Here is a 20247-nt window from a genome sequence, read left to right on the forward strand (position 1 = left end):
TAGCAATTGTCTGTATATGGAGTAGATTGTAGTAAAGTAAATAAAAATCCCTCACTTGAAGTGAGCTTTTAAAAAATTATTTTCTTGCCCTTCAAAATCCCTAATTTTTTTCAGTGGGGTCACGTCCAGTATGAATCAATGTGATCTAGTGGCTGGAATGCTGGGTTTTCACATGAGAAATCTAGAATCATAGAATTGGAAGAGGCCAACAAGGTCATCTAGTCCAACGCCCAGTGAGCAGCAGGAACTCTTCCTAGAACATCTCCAGCAGGTCCCAGTCAAACCTTTGCTTGAAGATCTCCAGTGAGGGAAAATCACAATCTCCCTCAGCAATCTGTTCCACTGCCGAACTGCCCTTACCATCAAGAATCTCTTCCTGATCTCTCACCACAGCGATTTTCAAACTCTCCGGGAGTTTGAAGACCGCTCTAAGTTCTTGTGGGGGTGGGGGGTAGGCAGCGGGGGTGATTGCTCCACTTTCACTTGTGAAGCTGCAGGGAGCCCTGCAGAAGGTTGCTCAGGGCTCTCTGCCCTCCTGGGAGGCTGCAGGAGGCTCGGGTAAGTGCACCCAAGCCCCTGCAGCCCCCTGAGTATCGAAATCCTGGGGATCACACCACTGCCTCCTCGCTGCCTCCACCCCTTAAAGGGGGAGAGGCCAGGGCCCACAGGCTAGGGCGTCACGACGTCCCAGTCTGGAAAGCCCTGTCTTACCAGAATCTCATCTCTCGCACTTTGAACTCATTTAATCTAGTTCAGCTCTTAGAGGCAGTTGAGAACAAATTTGTTCCATTTGACAGCGCTTCAGGTATTTGAAGAGCGCTCCAGTTTGAACAAGCTTGAGTATCCGTAATCTATTTTGGACTACCATTGGAGTTTTTTATTTTTAACACAAGCCTAGCTTTGACTGTAGAAATATACATTTCAAGCCTTGATGCCAAATATATGCACATCTAACATTTTGAGTATCTCCATGGAGTACATTCTTCAATGGATTATGTAAAGCATAATCATGCCCTATAGAGGAGGGATCTTTAAGAGACTGGAAAATCTCTTATGGAGTAGCCTTTTTATGTCACCATAGGGCTTCAGTGGGTAAAGTGGGGATCTGCTTTAGACTATTGGATGATCTGTTATTATACTACTGTCTGTCTCTGTGGGCACAATCCCAATTATCAGTTAGCTGTAAAGCATGTTTGCGCTTCCTTGTGTGTTGACTGGGCTGGCTCAGGGATACACACCAGCCCATGAAGGCTGTATCTAGCCTCCTCGCCAACACGGAGAAGGAAGGCTGCACCGGCTGAGCTTGGCCGACACGGGGGTCTGGGGAGGGAGGGGAGGAGGTGGGGAAAGGTGGGAGTGAGGCATTCTGGGCGAGGGGGAAGGGCTGGCAGAGGGTGTTCCCAGGGCAGGCAGGGCCAGCAGTTATGCCGGATCCCAACCCTGTTCCCTGAGCAGCACGGAGCGGCTCCAAGCCACTCCGTTCTCCTCGGACCTGTGTCACTTCCTGAGGTGACACAGGTCTGAGGAGACCCCATTGGGTAAGGGGAAGAGTTTCCCCTTGCCCTCCGGCTGAGCCAATTCTGGCCCCAATCTTGTGCTGGATACCGTGCAGGCCTCCTGCCTGCCTGTTCCAGTGCAAAATAGGATTGTGCCGTGTGAAAAAGAAATGATGTCAGGTGACTGCACAGATGCTGAAAAAGGGCTGGTCCATTCATGAGGCCAGCTAAGGACCCAATCCTATCCAACTTTAAACTGAAATGCAGCCCCGAGGTAAGGGAACAAATGTTCCCATACCTTGAGGAGGCCTCTGTGACTGCCTCCTCACCACAGAATGCAGTTCACGCCCCACTGGTATGGCTACACCAGTCCTAGAAAATTGGATAGGATTGGGCCCTAAAGCAGCTGTTTCAGGGCCCAATCCTATCCAATTTTCCAGTGCCAGTGCAGCTGTGCCAATGGGGTGTACACTGCATCCTGTGGTGGAGAGGCAGTCACAGAGGCCGCCTCAAGGTATGGGAACATTTGTTCCTTTACTTTGAGGCTGCATTGCGGCTGCACCGGTGCTGGAAAGTTAGATAGGATTGGGGCCTCAGGAAGCAGATTGGTAGGAGGTGCCCATCTCTGTTCTCCTACTGCTGCTACTACTCCTTTTGCACCCTGGATTAGAAAAGGAAAAGAGAGACAAAGAAGAAGCGGACTTGTGGCAGGAGGAGAGTGTTGAGCTAGAGCATTGGAGAGTGGCAGGAGTAGAGGCTTGGGTAAGGGGAGAGCAAAATTTGGCATGGGTGTCAGGAGGTCTTGGGGAAGCCCTGCTACTGACAAACATTAAAGTCATTTCTCAAGATCTGAATTTTGTTGGACTTTTAATGTAAAATTTATCCTTAGGGCATCCCATCACATTATTTACATTTACATTTGGCTTGTCTTTTTTTAAAAAAAACAAAAAACTTTTAAACAATTCTCCTTAATTAAGCATTCACAGATATGAAACTAGGAAGGAATGTGGCCAGGACTTTTTTGGATTACTACAGACTGAACACCATTTCAGAGAGACCTTTGGCACCAATTTCAAGCACGTGGTGAGTTGAAAAAAAGCCACCTGGCTGCCTTTTAAATTTCATCTATCATATCATCCTCTTTAAAATCCTGGATTACAATATCATACAGCAATGTTCCGATTCTGTGCTGAGGGCAGCCATTCTCGTTTAGCATAGAATTCTCCAGAACATGGCATAGACTTCTACATGCCATTATACTTCCCACACAAACCTACCAGAAGGTTATCTTCTGTCTTCACTACTGAAACAAAATGGGGTCATGCAAGAGTTCTCCTGTGCATTTGCAGGACTCTCATGCCTTCAGTGAGCTTTGTTCAGCAGACCTTTACAGTAGGTGCCCAACATTTCTCCTTTTAGTTTATTTCCTTACGGAGGCCTGTGACACCAACAGGCTATTTATGCATTATGGCCCAATCCTATGGGCCTGGATGTCTACTTCCACTGTCATAACTGCAGCAGAGTTACCTTAGAATGCATGCTGCTGCGCAGAGCCCTGGAACCAGCAGCAGAAGCTGCAGCTCCAGGCACTTGCCAACAGATTGTCCAGACCTTTCCAATGTAAGAATGATGAACATTCTGTGGGTGATTCCTGGGCAGACTGGGGGGAGGGAAGGACATGTGTAACCTGGCACAACTGACTTGCACTAGGATGCTATCTCCTCTAGAGTCTCCCAGCATATCCCCTTTCTCTTTTCAGACTTGCGCCATCTGTTTGGCTGGTGCAGGTCTTAGGAGGTCCATTGGCAATGATGGAGCTTACAGAAAGATATGGGAAAATATTTTCCCTTGCCTCTCCCAAGTCTCCCAAACACCCTCTCCCCACCAGCACAGCAGACTGCACTGCCTGTTTTAGTGCACCTGCATGCTATAGCATGGAGGGGGGATAGAATGGGCCAATTAGCAACAAAAGTTTCTTAGACTCTGCATAAAGAGAGGTTAAAATTATGAGGAGTTGGGGGGCGCAGAGAACCCGTGTGAGCAATTGAAAGCAAAGATGTGTTGGATTGACCATCAAGAGAACAAGTATTGGCCTAATAAAAGGAAAAGATGAGGAGTTAAAAGAAACTAGAGGTTTAAACCCACTCATCAAGCATGATCTTTCTCACTGTATTTACACTGCATCTTCCTTTATTTCTGACCCCAGTGCTAACATATCTTGTCTTTCATGGGACCAGCACGCAGTCCCTAACTTTTTTGCACTTCTTACTTGGGACTGCCCCTCAGCCCAAAGAAATCACAGACACAGTGTGATGCAGATGACTGGGGGGGGGGGGGAAGGCGGCAATTGTAAGTAGATATGACTACTGGATCATTCAGTGATGACATGCACTTTATTTCTTACAATGGAATCAGTGACATCAGACTGTGTTCTTTCCATTTTAACTTTGGATACTTTGCCTATAAAAGAGAAAATTGGGCTTGTACCTCTTTGAGCCACAAAGCTAGTCTGTACTGTTAGAACACCACCGCAGGCACTAAAATAGCCTGCCTGAGAAATGCTCCAGTTAATTGGAACACAGACTTTCTGAAACATTTAGTAAATCCAATTTAATTAAATGTCATCACAGACTGAGAATATTTTCATAAAATGCACGTTCTTCAATTTCAGCTGATAAGGAAGTGATTCAGGTTCAAGATTTACAGTCCAGTTCCACAAGACACCACATTATATTTTACAGTCCTATACACACACTTGTGGGAGTAAGCCCCACTGGGGCTTCCTTCTGAGCAGAAATGCATAGAACTGCATTGTGAGAATTCTTTGTGTGAAGGGAAGGTCTGTTGCTTGGGTATCTCCATTTTATCCTTTTTGCCCATTGTTGATGTGACATAGCAGTAACATATGAGGTAAATGGAAATGATTGGGAGTTTTCTTGGAACCTTCTATCAGAATCTAGAACCTGATAATTCTGGAACCCATTCCCAGAAGCAAAAAGAATACTCCTGTGAAGGAGGTACTTACATTTTTGTCCATCTCCCATGGATGATTCATGGATGTTGAGGGCATTACCTTCCATTTCCACCTCCATAGTTCTGGAACTGTTTATAATGACGTTTTTATATCATTTTGTAAAAGGTGAGTGTTTTTTTTCCCTTTACTGTACAAATACTAATGTAGCCTTAAAAAGTGAAAGGTTGCTCCCTCTCTCACATCAGGGCTCCAACTTATTAGAAATATGTTCTTTGAAAGATATGCACTGCAGAATGAGCTCTTGCATCTTTATTCTTGTTTAATGTTTTTCAATTCAAAAGTTTTCTCTGTGGTAATAGGCAATTCCATTGCAGTGAGGCCCTCCTGCCACTTCTATTATGTTTGTACAATAACCATACTACTTTTGCAGGAGTAGGGTCAGTGCCACCATAGCACTAAGAGGAACAGCTGCCATTTGTGCGGGGCAACAAAAAACCTCTGCAAATCCATAGAGACATATTGCCTCACAGCTATAGTATGCTGTGTCAAGGAAGAGGGAGAGGGACTCTCAGAGTTTGCACCTGACCTAGGGCAGTAGTGTCTAGTGGTTAGCATGCTCACTTCCTTCATGCTCTGCTCTGTCCTCTGTTTGGGGAAAAACCTTAATAGACTATATCCACTGTCACCAGCCCAGACTATCAGGCCAGGCAGAGGGTGGCAGTCTGGAAAATACTAAACCTCAAGGGTTCCTATCAAAACATTCACAGTAGCATCTGCAAAGCCAGGAGACATAACAATCCACTGTAATTCCCGTACTAGGGACCAGGCAAACCAAGGGTCAAAATATATTCATCAATAAAATATATAATCTTTTATTGAAAAGATTAAACAGAAAGGATTAAACAAAATAGAAAAAGAACAAGGCAAGTTGAGACGCTGTAGGATGCAAAGGGCTTATGTCATTTACAAAGCAAAAGGGGCCATTGCAATCTGCTTGGGTGCTCCCATCAGCTGAATGACACATACTGGTGATGGTGAGATATAATGCTGTAGACATGTGAAAATGCACAGAGAACAAGCAGGGGCGTCCAGGGAAACAGAGGGATTCACCAAACGTTCTCTTCCTAAACACTTTTGAAAATACCTGTACGAGGATTGTTTTTTCTTTTTTTGAAACTTTCATTGAAGCCCCAGTAGTTCCAATAGGATTTACTCCAAGGGAAATATGCCTAGTGTTGTTGCCCTTAAGAAAACATGGGGCTGGTTTTGTATTTTCGCATTTAGCCAATTACAAAGGCAAGGTTTAAGCATTTCTTTTGTTCTGGCTAATGCTTTCTTTTGATTGCTGCTGGATATTTTATACTTTTTAATTATCTGCATAAAAAGAGGTGGCAATAGAGTATTCATCAAGAGTGTCCTATGTTAATAGGTTTCAATGATGTAGTACTTCTGCATCATTGAACTTTAAAATATGGCGCAATCAACCTGAACAAGTAGCCCTGGCTAATGGGCTCTGCTATCTTCCATTTTTGCATTGTCAGACCCTTGTCTGTTTACATACTTTTTAAAGTCTGCGTTACTCCCTCATAGGTCATGTTATTTGGAGCAGGGGAGAGATGCTGAAATCCCAGACAACTTAAGTCTGATTTCCAGAGCAGTAAATTGCATGAGGAATGGAACAGCTATTACAGTTTAAAGGCAAATTATATGTTTTGCCTTGGAAATTAATTTTTGTTTTCCCCCTTGTCTATTGATAATTATAATCTGTCAGTTTTACTCCTACGTGCGCCTGCACATTTTAAATGCAGATCTCAATGCTTGTGGGGAAAAAAAAAATCCTTTCAGTTTTAAACTGTGACACATTTGCGTGGGCTCAGTGAAAAGGATCCATTTACAGAATTCAGAGAGATTTGCATTGCTTGGACAGCCTCCAGCAGAGGGCTCACCAAAATACCCTATTACCACAATTACCCTGTCAAGGGCTTAGAAATCAAAATGCTGGTCGAAAGAACCTGGCCCCATATTTTAAGCACAGCCTTCATGGATACCAACATAACAAACACGGCAAGATAGATTGTCCACCAGGGAAAGAGAAGTTGGTGGTTTAACTGCTTTGTCTCCAAAGAAGTACTAGGAGTTCTTCTGACTCATGCACATCTCTCTGAATCACAACCATTCAGATCTTGCTTTCTCCTTAGTCACAGGACATAAGTATCTTTGGCTGGCAGGGAACTGAACTAATCTGAAGAAGAGCCAGCCTGTCCACAAGGCCAACTCAGGTGGTTGCCTGCCTTGATCCATCTACCTACAGCTGCCTCCACAACTCCAGCTTCTCCTCCCACTTCCTGGGTTGAAAAGGAAGAAGAGAACAGAGTGGAAGAGGAAGTGTGGAGGAGAAAAGAGCGGTGGGCTGGTCTAGAGTCTCTGATGCTCTTGCCCAGCAGTCTCCAAACTGCGGCCCTTGGTGTGCTGGAATTTTCACTCCAGGTACACTGGTGGCGAGGCCTTAGCATTCCACCCTGCACCCACAGTTCATCATACTCAGTCTTTACAGAGCATTGTGCTGTGGAGCTGCTTCTGCTGCCGGTCGCCCAGGGGGCTCTGCACCCCAGTTGGTTGGTTGCTTTCCAGAGGAACCAGCTCCCCAGCGCAGGGCTCTGTGAAGATTGGGCATGACAAATAGTGGCTGTGGGGCAGAATGGTAAGGCCTCACCACCACTGAGCCACACCCGGAGTGAAAATTCAGGTGCACCGAATCCAGCCCGGAGCTATGGTTTGGAGGCCCCTGCTGTAGTCTAGCCCACCACTCTTCTCCACACTTTCCCTTCCACTTAATTCTCCCTTTTTAAAAAAAAAATCTGGGGGGAAGAAGAGCAGAGACAGCATTTGGTACACTGCCTCAGACACCTGGAGGTCTTGAGTCAGTCCTGTTGTGTACCCTACTGTTATAGCCCCAACTGTTTGACTTAGCTGGGACATCTGAGATTTTCAGAGTCCTGTCTTGGAGCAAACACTCTCTAATTGTTCCAATTTTAAAGAAGCAGTTCAGTTTCTCAGTCTATACACAAACACACACCCCTCATTCAGTGAATACATGAGGGAGGAATGGAATTGTACCCATTAGCCATGCTCTCGCCACACACACATAGTAGGTGTTTGCATGAAAGGGACTGTAAATACAAGTGTGTGTGTGTGTGTGTGTGTGTGTGTGTGTGTGTGTAGAGTTCCTCCATGCAGTTAGGAACACTGAGCAAATCATGTATTCCTGAATATGTTCTTTCTTCAGTATACTTGCTATATTACCTAAAACACTGGTAACAGATATCACAATGGTATTACCAACCAAATGTTCACATAAAAATATGCTGACCCAAAGCTACTATTATTGATCATATGACTACAGTTTGTCATATCCCAGCCCTGGAACTGCAAACAGAATCCTTGGGTGAGCTCTAGTGAGGTTGGACACAAATTAAGTGGGAAGGGTTGAGGAGGAGTACAGCTTGACTATAAAAAGGAGGGAAGAGTGTTATAGAAAAGAACCTGTTTGGTGAAGAAGAGTTTGTATTGGCAACCTTCAGTCTCGAAAGACTATGGTATCGCGCTCTGAAAGGTAGTTCTGGCACAGCGTCTAGTGTGGCTGAAAAGGCCAATCCGGGAGTGACAATCCCTTCCACACCGGGAGCAAGTGCAGTCTGTCCCTGGTCTGTCTCCCTGGCTATGGGCCTTCCTTCTTTGCCTCTTAGCCTCAGACTGTTGGCAAAGTGTCTCTTCAAACTGGGAAAGGACATGCTGCACAGCCTGCCTCCAAGCGGGCCGCTCAGAGGCCAGGGTTTCCCACTTGTTGAGGTCCATCCCTAAGGCCTTCAGATCCCTCTTGCAGATGTCCTTGTATCGCAGCTGTGGTCTACCTGTAGGGCGCTTTCCTTGCACGAGTTCTCCATAGAGGAGATCCTTTGGGATCCGGCCATCATCCATTCTCACGACATGACCAAGCCAACGCAGGCGTCTCTGTTTCAGCAGTGAATACATGCTAGGGATTCCAGCTCGTTCCAGGACTGTGTTGTTTGGAACTTTGTCCTGCCAGGTGATGCCGAGGATGCGTCGGAGGCAGCGCATGTGGAAAGCGCTCAATTTCCTCTCCTGTTGTGAGCGAAGAGTCCATGACTCGCTGCAGTACAGAAGTGTACTCAGGACGCAAGCTCTGTAGACCTGGATCTTGGTATGTTCCGTCAGCTTCTTGTTGGACCAGACTCTCTTTGTGAGTCTGGAAAGCGTGGTAGCTGCTTTACCGATGCGCTTGTTTAGCTCGGTATCGAGAGAATGAGTGTCGGAGATCGTTGAGCCAAGGTACACAAAGTCATGGACAACCTCCAGTTCATGCTCAGAGATTGTAATGCAGGGAGGTGAGTCCACATCCTGAACCATGACCTGTGTTTTCTTCAGGCTGATTGTCAGTTCAAAATCTTGGCAGGCCTTGCTAAAACGATCCATGAGCTGCTGGAGATCTTTGGCAGAGTGGGTAGTGACAGCTGCATCGTCGGCAAAGAGGAAGTCACGCAGACATTTCAGCTGGACTTTGGATTTTGCTCTCAGTCTGGAGAGGTTGAAGAGCTTTCCGTCTGATCTGGTCCGGAGATAGATGCCTTCTGTTGCAGTTCCAAAGGCCTGCTTCAGCAGGACAGCGAAGAAAATCCCAAACAAGGTTGGTGCAAGAACACAGCCCTGCTTCACTCCGCTTCGGATGTCAAAAGGGTCTGATGTGGAGCCATCGAAGACAACAGTGCCCTTCATGTCCTTGTGGAAGGATCTGATGATGCTGAGGAGCCTGGGTGGACATCCAATCTTGGGGAGAATCTTGAAGAGGCCGTCTCTGCTGACCAGGTCGAAAGCCTTTGTGAGATCTATGAAGGCTATAAAGAGTGGCTGTCGTTGTTCCCTGCATTTCTCCTGCAGTTGTCTAAGGGAGAATACCATATCAGTGGTGGACCTGTTGGCTCGGAATCCACACTGCGATTCTGGATAGACGCTCTCTGCAAGTACCTGGAGCCTCTTTAGTACAACTCGGGCAAACAACTTTCCTACAACGCTAAGGAGAGAGATGCCGCGGTAGTTGTTGCAGTCACCCCTGTCACCTTTGTTCTTGTACAGCGTGATGATGTTTGCATCCCTCATGTCTTGAGGTACTCCACCTTCTCTCCAGCAGAGACAGAGGATTTCATGCAGCTCAGTGACGATGATCTCTTTGCAGCATTTTAGGACTTCAGCAGGGATGCTGTCTTTTCCAGGTGCCTTGCCAAAGGCAAGGGAGTCCAGGGCCACGTGAAGTTCTTCTAGGGTTGGTTCACTGTCAAGCTCTTCCAGCACAGGCAGGCACTCAATGTTGTTCAGTGCTTCTTCGGTGACTACATTTTCTCTGGAATATAGCTCAGAGTAGTGCTGCACCCAGCGTTCCATCTGCTGCGCCCGATCCTGGATGACCTCGCCTGTGGCAGACTTCAGAGGGGCAATTTTCTTCTGTGTTGGACCTAGGGCCTGCTTGATACCATCATACATCCCCTTGATGTTGCCCGTGTCAGCTGCTATCTGTATCTCGGAACAGAGCTGGAGCCAGTAGTCGTTAGCACATCTCCTGGCAGTCTGTTGGACTTTGCTGCGAGCAGTTCGGAGGACCTGCAGGTTGCGCTCACTGGGACAGGCCTTGTATGCTGCTTGAGCTCTCCCCTTTTCCTCAATGACTGGTGTCAACTCCTCAGAGTGGGCTTCAAACCAGTCTGCCGCCTTGTTGGTCTTCTTGCCGAATATGGACAAGGCGGTGTTGTAAACGGTATTCTTGAAATGTTCCCATCTGTTGGATGCGTTTGCGTCGGCCGGGCCTGGAAGAGATTCCTCAAGCGCTCGTGCAAATTCCTCCACTTTTCTCTGATCCCGGGTCTTGCTGGTATCAATGCGAGGTCTTCCTTCCTTTTTCGTGTGATACAGTCGCTTTGTTTGCAGTTTCACTTTGCTGCATACCAGGGATTGGTCAGTGTCGCAGGCAGCACCATGATAACTGCGTGTGATCTTGATGCTGGGAAGGCTGGAGCGTCTGGTGAGGATCAGGTCGAGCTGGTGCCAGTGCTTTGATCTTGGATGTCTCCAAGAGACTCTATGTTGGGGCTTTGTGTTGAAGAACGTGTTGCTGACACAGAGACCGTGATGACAGCAAAACTCTAGCAGGCGTTGGCCATTTTCGTTCATCCTCCCAGTGCCAAACTGACCTAAGCAAGTGGGCCATGAACTGTTATCAGCACCAACTCTAGCATTGAAATCGCCGAGGATGAACAATGGCTCTTTTACAGGGATTTTCTTGACAGTGGTGGCCAGGTCATCATAGAATTTGTCTTTGGCTTCTGCTGGAGACGACAGAGTCGGTGCATAAGCACTGATGAGAGTGATAGGTCCTGCTGATGACTGGAGCTGCAGGGACAAAATTCTTTCACTTCCCACAGTAGGTGGGATGATGGATTTCAGCAGGGTATTTCTGACCGCAAAGCCAACGCCATGTTCCCTGGTTTCGTTTGGTGGTTTTCCCTGCCAGAAAAATGAGAAATTTCTCTCCTTGACAGATCCGGAATCTGGCAGCCTAGTCTCTTGAAGGGCGACGATGTCCATCTGCAGTCTGCTCAGCTCCATGTCGATGACAGCTGTTTTGCGTGCGTCGTCTATTTCTTGCAGGTCATCAGAGAAGCCAGGTGTCATTGTCCTAACGTTCCAGGTGCCCAGCTTTAGGGCAGTAGTTTTCTGTTTTCTGTTGCATGGTGCAGAGTTGTCGATCCGCTTGTCGGTTTTCACCCTAAACCCCACGCACCCCATGAGGTTAACGGACCGTGGCGAGGCAACACCTTACTGGCTGGGGACTGCCCAGCTTAAGGCGGGCGGTAGCTGCCCAATGAGATGCAATGATCTCTCCCACCATCGGAAGCAGCCCCTGGCGTCATGCTCTACGCCAATCGAGCAAAGACTTATAACCGGTAAACTGCTGCTTCCCGTGTTGTGCCGACGCCGTATGGCGAAGTTGGAGTGTCCTCTCCAGTGCGCGAAGCCTGGGTAAAGAAGGTATGGAGGATAGGCTGTTACCCATGCAGCAAATCCCCCCTCTCCACGTCGCTGGAATGGTCCAATGGAAAGGCAGAAGCCAATACGGTTGGTTCCAGCGGCGTCGCAGGAGTTGCCAGAACGTGACTGTGTTCAGCCATGAACTGCCATGGCTCCTGATTTTGCCTCGAGGTTGACTCCTGAAGCCTTTTCCAGAACTGGATGTAGCCACAAGGCAGTGGAGGTTTGAGGTCAGAGTTTCCTTCTCTTAGATGAGCTGCCTTCCTAGGCTGACGAGTCCCATCTACCCGGTGGCTGTTTAGTCGCCTCTTACGACAAGTACAGCCAAACTGAGGGCCTATTCTTAGCCCCCAGCCCCCAGGGTACAAAGTACTGAAATGTAAAACTTCCCAAATAAACTTAATACATGCCTGGTAGGAATACGAGCAGGGGTGGGTTGGGTTTCTATCCTTGGAGCCTACTACTGCAGTTCATGCCCACAGCCAGACAGGTGTACTTATGAGGGGCATTTTAAAAAGTTATTCATAATCTTGCTTTATAGGACTCACTAAAATGAATGCTGGACTGTACTCAGGGTAAGTCATTGTTGTTTCACCGTTCAACAGAAATTCTAAATAGTACTGTTTAGCTTAAGAGCAATGGTGGAGTGGCAAATTTTGAAGTGCAGGATCTCATCATGAAGGGCAGGACCTATCTGCCAAACAGCCACATCCCACAAAGATTATACAGCAAAAATCAATTTTGGTTTTTTTCATTAGAACGTTTTCTTCTCCTGCCACTTAGTTCTACTTGGAAAATTATTGCTTATTTATTATGAAGAAGAGTAACTGGAAGGAAAGTGAGTGGGGCTTCTTGAAGTGGGGTGTTTGTGTGAAAGAGAAGAGCATGGATATGATCTCTGACTGTAGTCTGCTAGCAATAGAGATTAGCTCAGTGCTTAATTTCTAAAGGGAAAGGTCTTTGAGCTTCTGTTGGGGTAGAAAATATGCCATTGCTTTTCAGTAATAACTATGTGAAGAGGGGAGTGCAGCTAAGAAAAAGGCACTTTAAGTATACACGCAGCACAATCCTATCTTGCGCTAGAACAGGCAGGCTAGGAGGCCTGCGCTGTATCTAGCGCAAGATTGGGGCCAGAAGTGGCTCAGCTGGAGGCAAGGGGAAACTCTTCACTTTACCATGGTCCCATGGCCCCAATGGGTCTCCTTGAATTTGTGCCACCTCAGAAGGTGGATTAAGTCCAAGGAGAACGGAGCTGCTGCAAGCTGCTCCATGCTGCTAGAGAATGGGGTTGGGATCCGGCATAACAGTTGGGTCCCAGCTCCGCCTCCCGCCCACCCGCTCCGGGACTACCCTCTGCCCTCCCTCCCGCCCTCTCCAGATCCCTGTGTTGGCCGAACATGGCCAATGCAACCCTCCCTCCCCAAGTTGACATGGAGGCCAGATACAGCCTCTGTGGGCAGGCACGCATCCCTGCGCTGGCCCAGCTAACTCCCAAGGAGGCACAAACTTGCACTGGCCCAGGAGAGTGATAAACGTGTCATAAAGGGACTTGCACCGACCTAGACGAAAGTCAGAATTGCTCCCTTAGATGCATACATATTCTTAAGTGTATGGCGGGTGGGTAGCTGTTGCTGGTGATGGGAAAGCATTCATCGTGTGTTCAAATGCACTCTCATTTTTAGTTAACAGTTATTTCTGCTTTTTTCTTCTCTGCTGTGAGTATATTGACTGATCCTTGACCAAGCCCTTATTCATGTGGGTCAATTATTCCTTAGCTGTAAAATGGGCCAATGTCTTCTAAATCAGTGTTTCTCAAACTGTGGGTTGGGACCCACTAGATGGGTTGCGAGGCAATTTCAGTTGGGTCCCCATTCATTTCAATATTTTAATTTTAATATATTAGATTTGATGCTACCATGGTACATGACTGCATTTAGGGAAATGTTATAGACCTGTACTTTTAACAAGCTAATATGTATATGCTTTTAACAATGATAGTCAATGGGACTTACTCCTGGGCAAGTGTGGATAGGATTGTAGCCTAGGACTATAAAAATTTTTCCTGCTTGATGATGTCACTTCCGGTCATGACATCACTTCTGGTGGGTCCTGAAAGATTCTCAGTCTAAAAAGTGGGTCCCGGTGCTCAGTGTGTGAAAACCGCTATTCTAAATGATTTGCCTTGTAGCCTGTGGCTTGTCTCACAGCTTTTGTCAACATGATCACCTGTTTGCGTTGACTTTATTCCCAATTTCTGTTTGTGGCACATACAATTCTGGATAGTATTGGCCCCACCATTGTCCCCTGTGTCAGGTCTATGTTCTGGATAAGGCAGAAAAACAGCCAACAAGGTGGTTCAGGAACAGGTGCAGATTGCTGGAGTCAGCAGGATCAGCAAACACCTGTGACTGCCTCACCCTGGGTGTGGCTTAGCCTACACTGATTGGCCACTCCAACTACTTAATGTTTGGTCTGTTGAGCTTCCAGTGCAGCAGTAGGAGTGTAGTAGGAGACTACTGAACTGCTGCCAGTAACTTGGGAGGCTGGATGTGAGTATATACATGTTGTTACTGACCATGATCAAGATCAATGTCAAGATCAAGATCAAGATCACACGCAGCTATCAGGGTGCTGCCTGCAACACCGACCACTCGCTGGTGTGCAGCAGAGTGAAACTGCAAACAAAGCAACTGTACCACACAAAAAAGGAAGGAAGACCTCACATTGATCGCCATTGTTCATCCTCGGCGATTTCAATGCTAGGGTTGGTGCTGATAACAGTTCATGGCCCACTTGCTTAGGTCATTTCGCAACTGGGAGGATAAACAGAAATGGCCAACGCCTGCTAGAGTTTTGCTGTCATCACGGTCTCTGTGTCAGCAACACGTTCTTCAACACAAAGCCCCAACATAGAGTCTCTTGGAGACACCCAAGATCAAAGCACTGGCACCAGCTCGACCTGATCCTCACCAGACGCTCCAGCCTTCCCAGCATCAAGATCACACGCAGTTATCAAGGTGCTGCCTGCGACACCGACCACTCGCTGGTGTGCAGCAGAGTGAAACTGCAAACAAAGCGACTGTACCACACAAAAAAGGGAGGAAGACCTCACATTGATACCAGCAAGACCCAGAATCAGAGAAAAGTGGAGGAATTTGCACGAGCGCTTGAGGAATCTCTTCCAGGCCCGGCCGACGCAAATGCATCCAACAGATGGGAACATTTCAAGAATACCGTTTACAACACCGCCTTGTCCATATTCGGCAAGAAGACCAACAAGGTGGCAGAATGGTTTGAAGCCCACTCTGAGGAGTTGACACCAGTCATTGAGGAAAAGAGAAGAGCTCAAGCAGCATACAAGGCCAGTCCCAGTGAGCGCAACCTGCAGGTCCTCGGAGCTGCTCGCAGCAAAGTCCAACAGACTGCCAGGAGATGTGCTAACGACTACTGGCTCCAGCTCTGTTCCGAGATACAGATAGCAGCTGACACGGGCAACATCAAGGGGATGTATGATGGTATCAAGCAGGCCCTAGGTCCAACACAGAAGAAAATTGCCCCTCTGAAGTCTGCCACAGGCGAGGTCATCCAGGATCGGGCGCAGCAGATGGAACGCTGGGTGCAGCACTACTCTGAGCTATATTCCAGAGATAATGTAGTCACCGAAGAAGCGCTGAACAACATTGAGTGCCTGCCTGTGCTGGAGGAGCTTGACAGTGAACCAACCCTAGAAGAACTTCACGTGGCCCTGGACTCCATTGCCTTTGGCAAGGCACCTGGAAAAGACAGCATCCCTGCTGAAGTCCTAAAGTGCTGCAAAGAGATCATCGTCACTGAGCTGCATGAAATCCTCTGTCTCTGCTGGAGAGAAGGTGGAGTACCTCAAGACATGAGGGATGCAAACATCATCACGCTGTACAAGAACAAAGGCGACAGGGGTGACTGCAACAATTACCGTGGCATCTCTCTCCTTAGCGTTGTAGGAAAGTTGTTTGCCCGAGTTGCACTAAAGAGGCTCCAGGTACTTGCAGAGAGTGTTTATCCAGAATCACAGTGTGGATTCCGAGCCAACAGGTCCACCACTGATATGGTATTCTCCCTTAGACAACTGCAGGAGAAATGCAGGGAACAACAACAGCCACTCTTTATAGCCTTCATAGATCTCACGAAGGCTTTCGACCTGGTCAGCAGGGATGGCCTCTTCAAGATTCTCCCCAAGATTGGATGTCCACCCAGGCTCCTCAGCATCATCAGATCCTTCCACAAGGACATGAAGGGCACTGTTGTCTTTGATGGCTCCACATCAGACCCCTTTGACATCCAAAGCGGCGTGAAGCAGGGCTGTGTTCTTGCACCAACCTTGTTTGGGATCTTCTTCGCTGTCCTGCTGAAGCAGGCCTTTGGAACTACAACAGAAGGCATCTATCTCCGGACCAGATCAGATGGAAAGCTCTTCAACCTCTCCAGACTGAGAGCAAAGTCCAAAGTCCAGCTGAAATGTCTGCGTGACTTCCTCTTTGCTGACGATGCAGCTATCACTACCCTCTCTGCCAAAGATCTCCAGCAGCTCATGGATCGTTTTAGCAAGGCCTGCCAAGATTTTGGACTGACAATCAGCCTGAAGAAAACACAGGTCATGGTTCAGGATGTGGACTCACCTCCCTGCATTACAATCTCTGCACATGAACTGGAGGTTGTCCATGACTTTGTGTACCTTGGCTCAACGATCTCCGACACTCTTTCTCTTGATACCGAGCTAAACAAACGCATCGGTAAAGCAGCTACCACGTTTTCCAGACTCACAAAGAGAGTCTGGTCCAACAAGAAGCTGACGGAACATACCAAGATCCAGGTCTACAGAGCTTGCGTCCTGAGTACACTTCTGTACTGCAGCGAGTCATGGACTCTTCACTCACAACAGGAGAGGAAACTGAATGCTTTACACATGCGCTGCCTCCAACGTATTCTCGGCATCACCTGGCAGGACAAAGTTCCAAACAACACAGTCCTGGAACGTGCTGGAATCCCTAGCATGTATGCACTGCTGAAACAGAGACGCCTGCGTTGGCTCAGTCATGTCATGAGAATGGATGATGGCCGGATCTCAAAGGATCTCCTCTATGGAGAACTCGTGCAAGGAAAGTGCCCTACAGGTAGACCACAGCTGTGATACAAGGACATCTGCAAGAGGGATCTGAAGGCCTTAGGAGTGGACCTCAACAAGTGGGAAACCCTGGCCTCTGAGCGGCCCGCTTGGAGGCAGGCTGTGCAACATGGCCTTTCCCAGTTTGAAGAGACACTTTGCCAACAGTCTGAGGCTAAGAGGCAAAGAAGGAAGGCCCATAGCCAGGGAGACAGACCAGGGACAGACTGCACTTGCTCCCAGTGTGGAAGGGATTGTCACTCCCGAATCGGCCTTTTCAGCCACACTAGACGCTGTTCCAGAACCACCTTTCAGAGAGCGATACCATAGTCTTTCGAGACTGAAGGTTGCCAACTACTAACTACTACTGACCATGGAATGAACTTTGACTGTATATCTTGGAAAACTGATTTGGATTTGTTGTTTATGGACTGACTGCTCATCGTGCTGACTAGGACTGTTTACGGATTACTCTGCATGTGATAACCCTTGCTCTGAAATATAACCACTGCATTCAAAGAACTCTGCTGTTGTATGCTGTTTTGTGTGCCTGCTCATCCAAGGTTCCATACAACTCTTTACCAGACAAAGGGTTGCAGCTCTATCACCCTGGACTACTGAACTACCAGGCTCTGCCTGTAGTCCCACCCACTCATGGACAGAAGCAAGCAGCCCTGTTTTCACCAGTGGAATAGAGGGTCTTTTGTTCATCAACCATTCAGGAGACAGTGCATGAAGAAAAGAAGGAGAAAGGGCTGAGGTGGTTTCCCATCTATTCGCTCACTCTTCATTTCTCCGACCTGCACTTTCCATACCCATGCACAAATGAATAATTTTGTTCTGTCAGCATGCCACCCCAAACGATCCTAAATTCAGGAGTCACAGATGCCCTGTTCCAGCTTCCCACAAAGCAAGTTCCTCTCCATGGTGTCCCCTAATGGGACATTTTGACCTGCCAGAAATATATTTGTTTCAAATCAATACTATGTGAGTTAAGGGCTAAACATTTCTGAACATTTTGAATTTGTTTTCATTGTTCATAATTGGCCTTTCTGCTAGTAGACTGCCTGTTAGCTACTCTGCCAGTTGATTTGTGGAGTTTTTATGATTTCAATTTGCCAGACATTTTTGGAAACCAAAAAAAGAAATACCCTTCTAATGCAATGCTTAGTTAATTATGGAACCCTGAAGGGAAAGCATTTGAAGTAATCAGGGGTTATAGATGCTGGCTGACTATCCTCTGTTAAACTGATTGCTTGTTAATGGTCAGATGCTGTTGGTTAATATTTCTTCAATAGGTAGTAACTGTTTTAACAGAAACCTTAATGTGCTTTGATGGTGGAAAAATCTCCAATCCTTTTGCAAGGTGATATCTTTCAGCTAACAGAAGGGATTTGAAGACCTATGAAGTTTGAATTTAAGAAATGGAGAGTGGGGAGTTTCTGACAGGGGTAACTGAAACTGGGGCATAGCCTTGGCAATGCACAAGTTGCACTTCAGGAAATTCTGATGCAGGGTTTGCAGCATTATTTGCAGATTTGTTGCCTGCTGCTGGAGTTTCAGTTTGCTTCCAGAATGCACTGAATATACCATTGTAAATAAAGCCAATTTACTTAGCTCAGCTCCACCAGATTCTGAGCTCTGTGTCAGGCTGCAGCCAGCCCTCCAGAGCTGCCATAGAATCAAGTAGTCCCATTGCACAGCTACTTCTTTTACTTGGGAGAAGGAGATGAACATCCAACTACATCCTCATTGGGAATTTTCCTGGCAAACAATATTGACTCTGAGAGTCAGACCAAGGTTTTCCATAAGATCAAGTAAGATATGCAATTCCTCATCCTGAAAGGTATTTACAAATCATCTTCTTCACCTGTTGACAGGAAGGAAAAGGCATCTTCTTATCGATGTGCCTACCATCGAGGCCCAGGGAATAACCCAGCTGCCAGCAAGCCAGAGAAAAGAATGCAGGCAAGTCTTAAGGAACACACCCCCTCACCATAAAGCATCATACAAGAGTGACATCCTTCAGAGAAATGGACATCGAAGTTGGGTCAGCACTTTTAGAGGTTTGAAATGGGTTACATTTCTCCATCCAGATAAGTATTTTTATGAGAAGGAGGGGAAATGTTTTACTTGCAAATGTTACTGTTGATTTTATTGGTGGTGGATTAATCACAAGGCTGTTTCTTCCAAAGCTTGTTTAAAGCTTGAATTTAAGACTAGAGTGATGGCTTGTACTAAAACCTTGATAATTAAAATGACCTCATAGAGGGGTGGCTTAGAAGGCAAGCCAAGAGGGAATAGCTCATCCTGTGCATTACACTACTGTTAGTTAATGACTACTGTTAAATTTTGTGTGGTTTCAGTTGAAGATGTTCAGAGTTGATTTTTGAAGCAGGGGTACAGGGTGATGTCCAAATTGATGTTTTATTTGTAAGCTGATTTTAAAATGAAAATAAAAAAAATGTCCATTGGAACAAAAAAAAATGCAAAGTGTGTTTCCACTTTCTGACTGAATTTATTTTATGTTATATATGAGACCAGGCAAAACTTGGTGGTAAATTTGGAGCTCTGAAAAAGGACAAAACAGAAATGCACTTTATAGTGCCTTCTTCATTTTAGTCAGTGTCCCTGTTCCTTGACTGACAGGTGGGCTTGATTACCAAAGGACAACAATATTGTTTATTCTCATAGCTTCCCTGTCCTTTGGCTTCTAGTCAACCCTACGTGGAAGCAGTGTTATTACTCTCTTTAACTAATCCCTTACTTTCATTCTTGTCTTTCAACATATCTACAATTTCTGTTAACATCAGGATCAGTTTAACTAAACCTGATCATGTGGTTTTTTCTCCCTTTGAACCATTTGCCCTAAACCTTGTGAGTACCACCACCATCACCTCTCAAGGATGGTGTAGCACCTCGCTGATTGTGGCACCCCACCAAGCTAAGGCTTCACCAATCAGCTGGAGTGCAGAGTGACAGCCAATGATGTTATCAGCCAATGCCTGTGCTTGTCTGCAGCTGGAACCAACTGTCAGTGAGGTGTGGATCTTGAAGCAGCCCATAAAAGCAGTCTCCATGAGAGAGAATGGAGGAAGGACAGGGAAGGCAGAGGGAGGGAGAAGAAAAGAGGTAGAGGGAGAAGAAGAAAGAAGAATGGAAGCAGTGGTGGGGGGAAGAGAACCATGTAGAGAGAACAGAGGGAAGAGAGAGAGAAAGGAGGAGTGGAGACAGGTGAGAGGGAAGAAAGGCAGAGCGACAGTCTGGCTTACCTCTCCCCTTGAGGTCAGCGGACAGAGAAGTTGAGGAAGACCAGCCAGCATTCTTGCCCAGCTGAGCTAGGGAGGCACTCTCTGGGTACAGACCCTGGAGAGTCATTACATCAGCAGATGGTGCGAGTACACCAGTGTCCTTATAGAACATATCTGGGGCTGGATCCCCTGGAGGAGGGCCTCCACCTCACATCAGTATGGAGAGCCAGCCACTTTGTGGAAGCAAGGGTGAAGGGACAAGTATACTCCACATTGATTCTGTCCAAC

At 46.9% G+C, this 20247-nt stretch overlaps 1 protein-coding gene across 1 annotated transcript in view; it reads left to right on the top strand.

The window, feature by feature from the left end:
* The window catches only part of BEND5 (BEN domain containing 5), a 1022542-nt gene extending 1003721 nt beyond the window's left edge, over positions 1–18821 (top strand). The window contains exons 12-13 of the mRNA XM_066625824.1: positions 2483–2579; positions 18589–18821. Coding sequence (XP_066481921.1) covers positions 2483–2579; positions 18589–18709 — 218 coding nt within the window. The 3' untranslated portion in view covers positions 18710–18821. The remainder of the gene's footprint in view (positions 1–2482; positions 2580–18588) is intronic.
* The last annotated feature ends 1426 nt before the right edge of the window (positions 18822–20247 follow it).

The sequence above is a fragment of the Tiliqua scincoides genome, chromosome 4 (genome assembly GCF_035046505.1).
Source record: "Tiliqua scincoides isolate rTilSci1 chromosome 4, rTilSci1.hap2, whole genome shotgun sequence".
Lineage (NCBI taxonomy): Eukaryota > Metazoa > Chordata > Lepidosauria > Squamata > Scincidae > Tiliqua > Tiliqua scincoides.